Raw genomic sequence first — 15,018 nt, forward strand, 5'->3', positions numbered from 1 at the left:
TCTGTCTCTCTCTGTCTGTCTCTATCTCTCTCTCTGTGTATGTCTGTCTGTCTCGCTCTGTCTCTCTCTCTGACCCAGTTTATTGCAGGAGAACAGAACTAGGCCAGCGCCACTTTTATTGTGTGACTGATTATCTGATTGTGCAGCCGGCGCCCGAACCACATCCCACTGCCAGTGTTCAATTTTCAGATTCACATATTCAGCGGTTTTTGGTTTTATTTGAACCCCTCAGTATTATAAACATGCCATACCTTTTGGAAAATAATATTATTCAATACAAGATAATAGCCTAATACAAACAATACTGTAGAATAACAGAATCCATAAAAATGCTAGCCTTCATTCAAGGAACGAAATGTATTCCTTTAAAGCAGAAGCAGATAGCTTGATAATATATGTTCTCGATTTAGATTAGTTTATGTATTGTGTAGTAAAAGTTAGCCCCTTAGACATTCTCTGTCTGGAAAGGTTTTTGGACACAGGTACTATTTAGGAGGAAACTCATTGGGCCTCACTGACAAAAATTAAACATTCTCGCACCACACTTTCACCGCACTGGTGAGAAACGGCTTTTAAACACCCGGTAGTAACAACTAGGCATGTATTGCATATGTTTACTGATCTAGCTCAGTAGAAAGAATGTTTTTATCAGTCTCCACAGTTAACACTACTCTGCACAACGCTGTTACTGCCAATCAGCTTGCTACTGCCTCAATATGAAGGGGGGCACTGCTCTACTCATGAGGTTGTACACTGAATTCATCTCAACTCCACCTAAACCTGTAAATAAAATAAAAACACTTTCTCTATGGTCTCCAAATGTAGGGCTTGAAGTAAATCAGCATATCCCTCGCTACATTCCTCCTCCTTGCATGTGGGTAGGGCTTTTTCAGTAAACAAGTATGCATTGCACATCTTTACTAGCCAACACATTCTTTGACTGCAGACAATAAGAAGATGTGACGCAACCCCACACGCAAGATACAATTGTATCAGAAGACAGTTGCTTTATTTAAAGCTATACATTAAGAAATACAGGTTGATGAGAAATCATAAACACACATGGTATAAATTAAAAGCTTCACTACCACAAAGAGCATCTCTCAGAAGCTGCTGATAAAGTTCATGTCCGTCTGAGGTGAGCCTGCTGGCAGGTTGTCTTTGACGGGAGACATCGGCTCTCCTTTCTTACAGGCAGTCATCTTCTGGGAATCTCTGAAGAACACAAGAGTTGTTCGATTAGACACTATGTCACTGGTTAAAGTTACTGGCATCAAAGCCAAGATCTAAAAATGTCAGTTTGTTTATATTACCTTGCATATCCAAGTTGGAGTGAGTCCAATCTAAAACTGCTCCTGTTCCCGACCCCGACAATGTATTTCAACAATGTGAACAATCTGGTTTCTGCTTCAGGCTCAAAAACCCTCTAATTTGATCAATAGGTTGAACAAGGTGCAAAATACATTTGGCTATTATCTTGGAAACTGACCCATGAATTATTTTTAAAGACAATATTGAACTCTGCGGCCGACAAAAAGCCCACGTTTCTCAAATCGCAGCAGAACTGTGGCATCTTGAAGGAAAGCAAAATTAAATTAGGTTTATTGGTTCCACCTTCATTAAAAAGGGCTTAGTCACTGTAAATAATGACTTTATAAATAGTTAATAAATAATCTACAAATGTTCCATAAATCAGTTATAAGCCATGAAATAGAACAACTTTTGAGTTTGCAGGATGTGAAAAATCTCTGGAGACACTAAGAGTCATGTCATTAATGAAGGGTTACAGTGCTCTCACATTTAAAACTATGCTATAGTCTCGAGTTCGTCATTGGCTGTACTTCTCCAGTCTCAGAGGCTTCAACGTCTGCAACAGGATGCTGTGTTCTCCCGGTGTGTGATGGCCAGTACTATCTTCTGTGCCGCTGTGTGCTGGGGACGGAGCGGCAGGGCGAGAGAGGCTAACAAGCTCACTATACCGGTAGATGTATAATTATATGCATGCACATGTTTAAGGGCTTAATTTTATTTATTTTTTACTTAGAACTTTAATTCATACGTAAGTACTTTTTCTAGTTTACTAGTTCTTTGCACTATTTGTTGCAGTGAAATAAGAATTCCCCCCGGGGATGAATAAAGTATCCATCTATCAATCCATCTATTAATGTCTCCATGAAGCAATAGTAAAGTGTTGAATAAACAAAGTCAATAATTACAACCCTATATAAAAGGGTGACTCATTAGAAGCATTAGTATGCAATGGACATGAATTTGTGAGATGCCTCGCATGATTGCAGAAACAATCTATAGGATTGTGAGGTACGGTGAATACAGTCATGGTATGCAATCATATTCATCCCTTTTGAACTTTAAATGTGCCATGACAATTACTAGGCAACTTTCTTTTAAAACCAATTATTTTAATACATGTAAAGAAAGTGAATTATATTCAATATTCTATTCTTTTACAAAGTTACTTTTTCTCTTTTACTTTTTGAAGCTGAAGTTCTGCCAGAGGCTGCTGATGGTGGCCTGGACACCAGGGTTGTTTTCATTATTGGAGGAAGAGGTTTTCTTGACAGAACCAGACTTTTTCCTCAGTCCACTGGCCCTGGCGGGGCCTAACGGTCGCACCTTTGCCGCTAGACCCTGGCTGCTGGACTTCGGCTTTGACAGGCCTGAAACCTGGAGGGAGCAAGATAAGATTAAAACATACACACAATGTTTTAATGCTATGACATTTCTTTTGTTTATATTGTTTCTTAAGATGGAACATCCTCATTACTAGTACATATCCCATGCTTTCAAGGAACATTAAACCCCATGCTAATGAAATTCATTAGAGGATTAAAGCACAAGCCAACACAACCTTCCTCCACAGTGTAATGGTAAAGACACTCCAGTGCCTTAGAAACTAAGATTCAAAATTTTAAAAAAATACAGTGTCGGATGTAACAAACCTTTGATCTCAGCGTGCCAGGTTTCTTATCTGCTTCTGTTGAATGTGTAGGACTTTGCTCTGGCTCAGAATCTTTACTTGAATTCATTTCCTGAGGAAGTGCAGAAAAGACACATAAGAACACAAAGTCGTGCTACCAAAATAGCTTTCTGCACACCCACTTATGAGCCATGAAACTCTTGTGATGATGCATGTGTGAAGGCTGACTCAACCACAGGGTCTGTAAAAACGCAATGGAAATGTGTTTTAACGTACAGAAGCAGCATCCTCGTGGTAGGAAGAGGAGAAGTTGTAGGTGAGGACTTCCTCTTTGTGGCAGGAAGTGAGGTATGGCTGAGACTGAGAGAAGTAGGCGCTGTCTTGGGAAGGAGGGGAATCTGGGAGGTCATCCTTTTCCTCTGGGTCAGTGGATGAATGAGGTGACATGTCACTGTAGGGTCTGTGGGTCTTTGTGGACGAGGAAGAACTCTCCTTCTTGTACTGAAACTGTTTCAGGGCGGCCAGGCTTGCAGTTGACGTTGGTGTTCTTGATTGTTCAGTTGAGGAGGAGCTGCCTGAACACTGAAACAGCATGAGGCCCTGACTGGCTGAACTGGGAGATGTGGTGCGAGGTGATGGAGGCGGGCTGGGGGTGTCTACAGATGGAATGTCAGGACCATCGCTGTCATTGGTCTGGTTGCTGGGAGAATTGACATGAATGGCAATCACAGCTCTGGGCTCCACATCCTGAGGTAAATCCTCCTGAGCAGACTCCTTCATGCTCAGACTGGCTGCTGAACTACAACTGTTGAAGAATCTACACGTGGGAATAAACACAACCACATCAGGAAAATATACAGCAGATTGCAGTCACAGGCACAAAAATTAACCTTTCGATGAATAGCAGATAGGTGGGTGAAGAAATATATGAAGAAAGTAGTAAAAAAAAACAAGATTTCTTAAAAACTATCACTGGATCTCTGGATGGGATGCTGTGTGCGTAATGTGTCACTAGAAGCCCGTCAGTCCAACGACGGAACAGCAGTGAAGCAGTACGCAAGCAGTCCCGCCGTGAGTCTAGCCCGGACAGCTGTGGCAGCGAGGCCGAGGAGCGGAGCTCTCCATCCGCCGATGTTCTGACGCCACTTGTTCACTAGTTATTCAGCCCGCTCAAGTAAGTAATTAAAATCAGCTTACTTCAGTGTAATATGTCATTACGCTTACATATATCACAGAGACCGGTAGAGGAGGATCCATGGTCTCTAAATGATGATTTATCACGCGCTGTGCACCATACGCATGTCACATAATGCACGCCTGCTCTCGGCTCAGCTCCCAGCACCTACATCCTCAATTCATCCTCAATACGTTTTTTGGGTACGTTAAGGCAGTGGTTCCCAAACGTTCTGTGGCCAAGGCACACCAAAGACCAAGCCAAAATCTCAAGACACACCTGAGTTCATATCCGGGCAGAATCTCCTCTGTAACACAGAGTATCACTGTTATCACTCTGTGAACATTTATTTAGCCTAGTCCTTGTAAGAAGCTATTCTCCATCACACTAGCAGAGAGTCTTTGATGTGTCACACTCTAATATTTCCCACCATGCGCAAATGGCTGAAACGGCTTCGCTTTGACAGATTTCTTTTTTTTTAATGATGGTTTTATTTATATTTAGGCCAACGCATATAAGACCTATTGTTTCTATATTGTGAAATAAGTGTGTAGGACAAAGTACCGATAAAGTACAGCGCTTCCCTGCGCTGCGAACCACAAACCTTGTGTACAGTTGAATGCAATAGGCCCAATTATTTCAAAATCCCACGGCACACCGGGATTTGTCTCACGGCACACCGTTTGGGAACCACTGCGTTAAGGTGTAAGAGGGTCCCTGTGATGTCACCTGCTGCATGTGCCCTGGCTGTTCTCCTCAGATTCCTGGTTCCGCCTCTGAAGCAGGGTGGCGAAGCGGTTGCGTGGCCGGGGCTGGCTGGTTATTGTTGGCTTCTCTGGAAGCTGGTCTGACCTGGATCGCTTCTGACTGGAGGACGAGTACTGCTGCAGCACATCCTGGTCTGATACACTAGAGTCTAAAAAGGGAAAAAGACAAGTTCAGTCAAGATGTCATAATAGGCTCCATTATCTCCATTCTGCATTTTTTATTATATTCTACCTAGTATTTTGCTGCATCTGTGATTTAGTTTCCTTAAAGGAACAATTACAGTAAACCACAGATAATTTCTCACCCACACACAAAAGGAAAAAACTAAACGAATATACAATAAAACTTAAGCTTAACATTTGCAATCAATATATCATAAAGTCATCAAAAAAACATTCTTACCCTGTACAGATGAACAACTGGAAAAAATATGAAAGAACTCTCAGTAACATTGTAAGTAAATTGTTCCACATCTTGCACTGATCTTCAGCCATGATAAACTATCAATCAGATTGTTATGCTGCAGTGGATCAGTTCACTGAGGAGGGTAAAATGTGTGTATTTGTGTTCAAGGCATGCAGCAATCTGCACACAGCGTGTTAACAGCTCACCTTCTCGTGGTCTCTTCACCTGCAGCTCTCTGCAGGACAGCCTCACACCGACCAGGCTGATGATTCTTTCCTTCCCCCTGGTGGAGGGAGGCCTATCTGGGGAGGCAGCAGGCCGGGACGGGGCAACAGATGCTGACTTTAAGCCTCCACTCCAGATACTGGGCCCAGTGGGGGCTGGTGAGTCGTTCCAGCTGCGACTGCGGGGTTTAGAAAGCTAAAAAGGACATTTGAAAAGATGTTCTAAATTAAAAGTTGACACTTAGTTAAAAGTAAAGTGATGATTACATTTGCTATTGATCCGATACCTGTGGAACAGGTTTGTCTGGCCTGAAGTCGTCTATCCTCTCCATGCTGTTGATGTCAAGGTTTCCTAAGGCCATCTGCAAACCTTTCTCATCTCCCAGATTACTGGATTCAACATCATCAAGGATAGGACACTGTGCACGTGATGGAGAGGAACTTACACTTAAAAAGAATATAACCAAGGAGGACAACTAAATAATTTCCACCATTTACAAAAGGTGACATTTGGTGAGGTGTGATTCAGGACAAGAGGATACAGTCCAGCGTAGCTGAGGGTGGCTGGGTCCATGTGCTCTGGGTACGGGTTGAGGGGAACAACCTTCCTCCCGACAGGATCAAACACCAGCTGGTAGAGGAAGGTGTTATTGGCTCTGATGAATCCCTCGATGTATTGTTCAGGGACGACTATATTCATCTTCAGGTACTGTCCAATCTTTCTGATCACCTGAAAGAGCAACGAGCGCTCACAATAAACTGTATGCCACAAGACCACTGCGACCTTTACTAATGCAATACTTTTTATGCTAGTTAGTAGTCTTTCAGAGTGTAATCATACTGACTCACTTTCTGTGTATGTTTGATGCATATTGTAAATGTCCCCACTCTGGGACGAATAAAGGATTTCTCATTCTGATATGTTAATCATCAAGTGTGTGGAGAACGTTTTAGTTCATTAAAATAGTGTGTGATTGGAATTACTTACCTTTGATGTTTTTAAATTAGAACCTTTATATTGTGTATTTGAAATAGTCCTCCCTTTGATACTTAAACATACAAATGTCATTTATTAGTCTCTTAATTAGTAATATCATTGTATTCTAAACCTTTATTGACTTGGTGGTATAAATACACAAGGTAAGCTAAGTGTACAGTTCTGTTTTATTAGACCTATCAGATTCATTTGGATTCAATGTCTGTTTCTGTTTGAAAGTGAGTCCATGTAGTGTGGGATGAAAAGTGGCCACAAGCCACAATTATTGGAGCATTTGTTCATGTTAAAATGTGCTGCAGCAGTAGCACAAGTAGAGTCATACAGCTAACAGAATAATCTCAACTCAAGTTATAGGCCTGTAAACTTGTTTCAAACACAACCGATAACTAAGTTTTGGATGTGGTTGAAAGCCCTGGAACATGTTAGTAAGCAGTCCTTGAGTTAAGATCAATGGGCCTCATGCAGAAACATACTTCTTAATTTCACTTTTATATCTTGATTTTCTTTTAGGAGAAAAAATAACAGATGTCCACTCCAGATGCATCGAACGTTCTTAACCATCCAAATGTGCTCTTCCCCATGCCCAAGAATTGGAGAAAGGCCACGTTTTCTTATGTTACTCAATATAAAACATGTTTCCTTGCATTGGACAAACAATTTGTGGACTGAGAAAACAAAATGTTTTTCTCATCTTGGTAAGAGTGCTCTTGACAATTCGTGCATTTTTCTCATACCTAAGTGAAGAGCAAAAATAAGAAAGATATTGATGAATATGAGGAAATGTGTTCTTCCATCACTTCCTGCATCAGGCCCATTGTGGCAAACTACTATTTACATTGTCAAGATTGAAGTTTCACGCTCAAAAGTCATTAAAGTCATTAATAATGTAGGTTACAGAATAACTACTTAAAGATGGCCTACATCATACCAGACTAAGGAAGGCTGTACCTCAGTCAATTGAATAAATCAAATGGAGTGTTTTATTTCTTAGGAATTCAACATTATGTTATTTAGTCTCACTCTAAATCTGTTGGACCCCAGCGCCCCCCCAAGACAATGGTAGGGGAAACATTGCATTCTTTCCATGAGCTGACTTGTGAGACGCTATTCCTCCAGTTTTAGTCAGATGACTTAAACACACATCAGCAGCTTTGGTGTGCATCCTATGATTCCATGTTGACTGATCCTTCTCAAAAAGTGAGGTACCTTTGGAATCACAACTTCAAAATAGTAGTTACTTTGCTAAATGCATAATCCAACTCCTCATGGCACCATCCGGTCTCACCTTGAGGACATCAGGGTCTTTGGCCAGTCGGAGCAGTTTGCAGGCCTTGCCTAGGCCGATGCCATGTAAGGAGGCCAGATAATCACATCCGGAGAGGATGCACATGTAGCGAAACTTCTCCTCTGTGAAAACGTTCCCCAGAGAGCGACAGCGGCCCATGTTGCTTTGGTCTATCTCCAGGCCGTTGCCCTGCTTGTCCATTTTGAGGATCACCTGCATGATTGTGAAATACAGTTGATTTAGAAGTTTGTGGCAATGTATGAGCAGACACAAGGCAATTTCTTAAAGGCTATTTTCACTTTTGTCTAACGTATGGTTTGCTGCCAACAGGATTAACACTAAAGCTAATGCTCATCTGATATAATCAGTGGTGGCTCGCCAATTGACTTTGTTTTTACACACACATTAAGCACGAGAACCCTAACATTACCCTTCCCTTCATACAGCCATCAGGGCCGTTCTTCAAATGTAGCATAATTTATTCAGGCTAACAAGCCGATATCAGATTAAACTAATCCCGTTTATTCCCATACAGCTCATTTGTTTCTTTGAAAGCAATTTTTAGGATTGATTTGTAAATCCTGGAGCCAGATATCTTGGATAACACTTATTGAGCACTTCATTTACACCAAGTCACCTCTCGGAGCACCACCTCCGACTCAGAAGAGAATGATAGCCAATTAATGTAGTCTAATAATCATCTCATAAAATATACGAGACAATGAATAAGGAAACCTGATCATTATAATCTAATTAATAACTATAAACAACATGACAATATTAATAGCTATTAAGGGTTGAAGGATTTCAGAATTCTTTGATAGTAGAGGTTGGTTCACTCTTATACAACATTAAACAAACCAGCATGTTTATTCCAAAAAACATTAATAAGATAATAAATGTCAAAACACACAATATCTCATACTAAACAATCAAAAGGAAATATGTACGTGTGTGTGTGTGTGTGTGTGTGTGTGTGTGTGTGTGTGTGTGTCTTCTTTAAGGTGTAAATAAAGCTTCAAGCTTTAATACGGACTTCCCTCACTCTGGAAAAAACAGGAACTGTCATAAATTTCCGTATCCATAGTTACACATCAGCATCTCCCAGAAAAAATATATAAATAAACTCCAAGTTCTTTAGTGGCCACTTTGTAAACCTCTTTGGAGCAGAACGTTTGGGGATACTGGCAGTAATCCTGCTTTGGTGTTTCTACCAACACATTTGGAAAGTGTTCAGAACGAACCTCCAGTTTATTCAGAATATTCTGTATATTCTCTCATCTCAACAAATGCCCGCGCAGGCAGCACATACTCCTGCCGCACCAGGGTTTGATTAAATCGGACTAAACGTTGGCTTGTGCCAGTTGGATTTAAAAATGAGTTTACGTATGAAGTTCACAGTAAAACGTCTGGGTCGTGGTCCAGCTGAATGTCAATAAGCCTGCACTTTTGGGCTTAAGGACTTTGAGCATGACAATAGTTTGAGATTCATTTTATACCAAATTTAAAAGAATCCATGTCAAATCGTCAACACAATCTAGATAACTCTTATCCACGTGCGAAGAATGGGACCCAGGTTCCCTTTGAAATATTACCATACTCATGCAGCTGGATATGCCTCCCCTGGGTCTCGTACTTCATACCTTCTTGCAGCCGAATGCCAGCAGGTCAGAGTCTTCTGTGATGACAGCCTGGGCCAAACCACATTTAGTGAGGTAAGCTAACTGAGCATCAGCTTCATATGGAGCCACAACACAGTCCACTCCTCTCGCCCTTGCAGCCTGGTTTACAAAAAAACAACACAAAACATTTCCTACAGAACTTCACCAACATGCAACATTGGATCTGACCACAAAGAATGAAATAAAGTAACAAAGATTTCATTTAATGTGCAGCCTAATTTCATTCTAGTAATTCCTTTATGTGATGGTGAAGGTCCGGTTTGATTTGGAGCTACAGTCAAACTTGTCAGTTTTCCATTTTGATTTCTTGACCTCCCATTCCCCTTAAATTGAGATATTCACGCCATAAAGCCAGAATTTAATTGTAATGTAATGTTAACGATGTCCCTCTCACATTCAACCCTCTTCTCACCCATGTGAGGCCTTTAAACTGTAGTCGAGAAATGCCTTATGTTTTTAAGTAACTTGTGAATACTGCTATTATCTCATTTGATACTTAATACTTCATTTGAGATTCTTGATAACTTGATTGCTAATGTTAAGCAGACATTTTAATATTTCTGTTCTAAGTGCCAAAAACATATGAACAAGAAACCTCCACCTTTGTCCAGGGGATATTTTTAGTTCCACTTGATTCTCTACCTTGATTCTTGAATTCTTTGTAATATACTCGTATGAGCTTGTATGTCATTACCATGTTTAAATAGACTGTTATGCAACACAGGGAGTAATGTAATTGTACGGATACTTTCTTTGCTCTTATACAAACTCAACATTATTACTGATGGGGAGATTCTTTGATCTTGGATTAGATAAAGAAGAAATTGATGACAGGAAGAATGCAGGCACTGGACGGCAGTGGAGGAGCAGCCGACCTTACTGACAGGAAGCACAGAAGAGCGTTGGAACGAACAACAAAAACTAGTTGCACTTCCTTGCTTCCCACTGTCCTGCTTTTCCATCACCCTTCTTTTATTTGTTTGGTCATTTTGAGACCAGTTTGTCTTAAGTTTGTAACAGCCTGCCTTGCTGTTGCTGTGTGTACAATGATGCAATTAGTCATTCGACTCTCAAATTGAGAGTAGACTCTGGGTGTTCTTGACTAAGGACTCATAGCATCGACTTTCAAACTAAAGGCATTCCTATCATTTACTTCAGCCTGGCAGGAGATAGGAAGTCCTCACCTTAATAAGATTATGAGCCATGGCTGGGGTGATGTTCACACAGCGGGTGAAACAGTCTCTGGCCTCAGAAAGTTTGCCTTCACGTAGTAGCTGTCGGCCTTTCTGAAGGTTGCTTTCTCTGCGCCTGAAAGGTGGATAGATGGATAGAAAGAGAGAGGTATTAACAATGTACAGACTCATTAACTATAAACTAGAGATCAAAAGAGGTCATTATCATTAGGATTGGAAACCTAGAGAAGAGAGAATCTGTAAACACTGTACATCAGCAAACCAACAGTCAGAATTTCCGAGTTCATAGACAGAAATTCAACTGGTCTGCCTTCTATCTTCTGGCTGTGGACATGTTGCTACGGTGTTTGTATGTACAAAGTATAACCTATGTTATCATGTGTTGTTATCAACTGGTATTGCTAACAAACGCTAACTAAGCTCGATTTCATTTGGATGTATTTGACATATTCATTTTAATATAAAACACCAGCACAGCCAGGGCAGTAACTGCTGACATTAAAAGAAATGGGATGACACAATGAAGCCCTCCGGCATATTAACATCGTCTCTTTGTGGGTGGGGGTGTGTGAAGGTGAGGGACTGCAGATCTTACATGGCAAGAATGACACAACATAAACATTAATCCAAATCAATAATTAAAGAAAAATTCAATAAAATCATCACTGGTCCCGACACTGTCATTCAGCAAGTTATTCACTGTATTCACCGTACATCAACACACAAGCAGAGAGCTGAAGTAAAGAAAGACACCTTCTTATCAGACATAATATACTACCATGTATATACTGTGAGACATTTCTTAAGCGCCAGCTTTAAACCTCCGAAGCTGCTTATGATTTTTTTTATGATTATGATTTCCTGCAAATCTATTCCACAGATTCACTGTCATGTACAGAAGGATTTCCTTCCACAGGTTACTCTTAAACCTGGGAGGAACAACATCAGTGGATGTGCCCCTTGTGAAATGGCTGAATATCCCTCACCTGTATGAAACATTTTTTTAGGTATGTTCCATGCACAACCATATGATTTGATCAGTTTGGATTCCTTGCGCTAGTCAGATTATAAACAAAATGAGATGAGATGATTTTTTCTTACACTGAAGGCAATGTTTCTGAACAAATTCAATGATATAAACCTACAAAAAGACAACTGTCTAGAGGTAGTGATTGTGTTAGCAGCAAAGACTAAAGTAGGACAGATCGAGCTCAGCTTCCTCGTTTAGGATAACAATAAGGTTTTTGTCCTTAAAGTTCAAGTATTTGTTTGTGGAGGTGCTGTCTGGTCTCACCTGCCGACAAGTTGGTACATTCCGCTCTGCACCTTCACACATAAACAATGTTGTGGAATGCAGTCCTTCGAATAAACCAAGCCAAAACCAAAATTTGTTTGAGCGTATGTGTTACCAGTTCTGAAAAACACTGGACTATTGTGTTAGGACACACACACACACACACACACACACACACACACACACACACACACACACACACACACACACACACACACACACACACACACACACACACACACACACACACACACACTTTATACTCACTCTCTGCGAGCCTTTTCCACTTCTCGTTTTGAAGGCAGATTGCGTCCGTCAAACACCAGAATTGGTTTGACACTGAAGGTCAACAGCATGTCCACAAATCTCATGCAGTACCGCACATACCTTGAATTGGATAAATTATAATACCAATATCAGTTCTGGACATTCATCCCTTATTATAAGATTACCCATTAATACAATAGAGAGCAGTATTGAACATGCTAAGGATAAGCAGTTCTATGGTTTCATTGCAGAATGTTTAATTAGGACCATAACAACTGCAGTCAGCTGATTGGTTAAAAAGTCAAATATGCTGCATGTGCTTGTTAGATAGATCATTTAGTTGAAGCTATGAAGCCTTGAGATCACACTAAGTTTTGACCATGCTTACTGTTCTTATTTTGATTGTCATCTATGTTAACATATTTTGTAACAAAGAACATGAACTACGGAATGTCAACGAAGCACGCCTCAACAGACAGAGCACCAGTATCAATTACAAAAATAAATATTAACATACTTCTGAACACATTTTCTTTTTCATTCAGTTAGAATAATAAAAAATGCTTACTGATCAGTTGGTTCTCCTTTAGCAAGCTTCTCAGCACATGAAAAAGCTCCTTTATGCAGCCAACAGTATGTGTCCACAGCCACGGTCTGGCCTTTGTATTGTTTCACGTTGATGGGCTCTGCAGCATCTTTGATGAATTGCAGCAGTCCTGAGATTCCCATTTTCAGCTGCTGATCAATGTTCAATCAATGAAAATGTTCAATCAATGAAAATGTTCTCTTTCTGAGCAACGTGTGTCACTGCACACACGAGCTCCCAACAGAGTCCATGTCAAAGATCAAGTTTGTTCTGCTTATTGGCAGAGACTGCTTAGGGCTACTGCCTCATTGAGCATATTTACCATAACATACAGACTGAATACAATCTGGATTTTGACGTTACTGTTACTTGTCTACTTACAACCAAAATATTGAATTCCTATTTTCAGGATTAACGCTAGTAAAGTAACGTAGTTACCGGATTTTCCCACTGTCTTCATCCAACAAAACACGATAGGGCTGAAGCTAGCTAACACCAAACACATTTTAAAATTAAGATGTCAGGTAACTGAAGACCATCTTGGGGAAAATATGAGCGCCGAATTTAGCACAACGCCTTTAAAAAATGTTTAAATACCTTTACATTATTTTATAAGACCTGTGTATGTTTGTTAATGTTGCAAGACAACATTAACTTGGAAGTTTGTTTTGCAGCAATCTTAACGTATAGTAGTAACGTTATGGGAACAAAGTTCCCGTATCGAGTGTTAAACAGGTGACATTATCGTTTCTTTTGAGTGCAGTGTACAGGTTCTTACTCTTACAGATATAGCTTCAATTACAACATGATTTGAAAGGATTATGTTATATGAAACTGTTACATTAGTGCCAAAATGTCACCCCATATAATCTTAACCGAACAAAGTGGCAGTTTCTTCGCTTAACGCCTTAACGGTGGCTGTAACTGATGTCCGTGTGGACTGCAAGAAGTCAAAGATGAAACACACTGACCTACACAACACGGAAAAACATTAAATGAATGCCGAATTAACACTTACTGTTTTCTTGATATTTTTTATCAAAACATAGAGGCAGCTTGGAAGGGCAGAAGCTGGAGCGAGTTTAGTTTTAGCGGCAAAAGAAGGAATTCAGCATGAGCTGCTGCAATTGGCCTGATGGACCGAGAGGAAGGGCTTAACGGAAGAAAGGGGCGGCGCTCCAAAACACAAGCTTTGTATCCAAAGAGCCGCCACCTGCTGTTCCGGAGTGTGTAACACCATGACTTTATTACAGTTTAACTCATATGACTGTTAAACCAAAACGAAACAAACAAGCACAAATAATAATAACAATAATATATATATTAATATAATATATAATATATATATATATATATATATTCTAGATATTAAACCTGTTTTCATTCAAATATTTAAATAAATAAATATTTAAATAAAGCCCTTTGAACCTTTCAACGTAAAGGAGCAGCGGCTCTACTCTGAGCTTTGCCTTCTGGCTCAGCTCTCTTTTCATCACAACGGTGCGGTAAAGTGACTGTAATACCGCCCCCGCTGCTCCGATTCTCCGGCCAATCTCTCGCTCCATCGTCCCCTCACTCGCGAACAAGACCCCGAGGTACTTAAACTCCTTCACTTGGGGTAAGGACTCATTCTTGGGGAGTGGCAATCCACCGGTTTCCTGCTGAGAGCCATGGCCTCCTGAGGAGTTTCATATTAGCGTTCTTTTAGTTTGTGCATTCAATACTAAGCTATTCAATGAATACGCAGGTTCATAAATTCATGTTTTTATTTTAAACATGTGCAAGGTGCCACTACCATTTATAAACATACATCTTGCATACAACACTCAGCTATTAAAATAATTCACAGATTCATGTTTTTATTTTAAACATACATGTGGAAGGGAAAGTGAATCATCAAGCCATGTGCTGTGAGTGAACTGGTGTCAAGCTTCAGAGAGCTCCTGTGTGTCGCTGAATGTGTGCATTGCTGACTGAAAGATAATGTCTTCTGCCTCCATTTATCCATTTATGTATTTAAAGACATTTAAATTGTTGAAGACCTCCGACTTAGAAGATCCTCTTCAACTGTTTGACCTGATTGTATACTTCGTATTGCAGCTGCAGAATCTGAACAAATCACCACTCCTCTGATAACCTGTTTGATATTCACTTAGTGTCCTTTGTCAAATTCTGGAATGTATATGCCCACACCTACATGCTCAG

General features: G+C 40.3%; 1 protein-coding gene across 2 annotated transcripts; it reads right to left on the reverse strand.

The window, feature by feature from the left end:
• Nucleotides 1–982: 982 nt before the first annotated feature.
• exo1 (exonuclease 1) lies at nt 983–13,967 on the reverse strand. 2 transcript variants are annotated; one of them, XM_029449162.1, is made up of 14 exons: nt 13,832–13,967; nt 12,796–12,965; nt 12,228–12,347; nt 10,658–10,781; nt 9,435–9,572; nt 7,792–8,004; nt 6,052–6,239; nt 5,797–5,899; nt 5,492–5,705; nt 4,842–5,028; nt 3,215–3,755; nt 2,961–3,050; nt 2,492–2,685; nt 983–1,215 (listed from the first exon to the last, which is right to left on the reverse strand). In XM_029449162.1, exons 2-14 carry the CDS (start codon nt 12,954–12,956, stop codon nt 1,104–1,106), a joined length of 2,385 nt encoding a protein of 794 aa, XP_029305022.1. In that variant the 5' UTR covers nt 12,957–12,965; nt 13,832–13,967; the 3' UTR covers nt 983–1,103. The 2 variants fall into 2 exon arrangements, with proteins under 2 accessions (XP_029305022.1, XP_029305023.1); XM_029449163.1 differs by having other exon boundaries at nt 12,796–12,962; nt 13,832–13,966.
• Nucleotides 13,968–15,018: the final 1,051 nt, after the last annotated feature.

Source organism: Cottoperca gobio, chromosome 15, assembly GCF_900634415.1.
Source record: "Cottoperca gobio chromosome 15, fCotGob3.1, whole genome shotgun sequence".
Taxonomy (NCBI): domain Eukaryota; kingdom Metazoa; phylum Chordata; class Actinopteri; order Perciformes; family Bovichtidae; genus Cottoperca; species Cottoperca gobio.

Bases quoted from the DNA above. Each gene is read 5' to 3' on its own strand.
- exo1 (XM_029449162.1), bottom strand. From the start codon at position 12,956: ATGGGAATCTCAGGACTGCTGCAATTCATCAAAGATGCTGCAGAGCCC. The intron at 5,900-6,051 runs GTATCCTCTTGT...TGTTGAATCCAG, and splicing joins ACCCTCAGCTACGCTGGACT to TAATCTGGGAGATGAGAAAG. The intron at 1,216-2,491 runs GTAAAAGAGAAA...TGTGTTCTTCAG, and splicing joins CAGAACTTCAGCTTCAAAAA to AGATTCCCAGAAGATGACTG.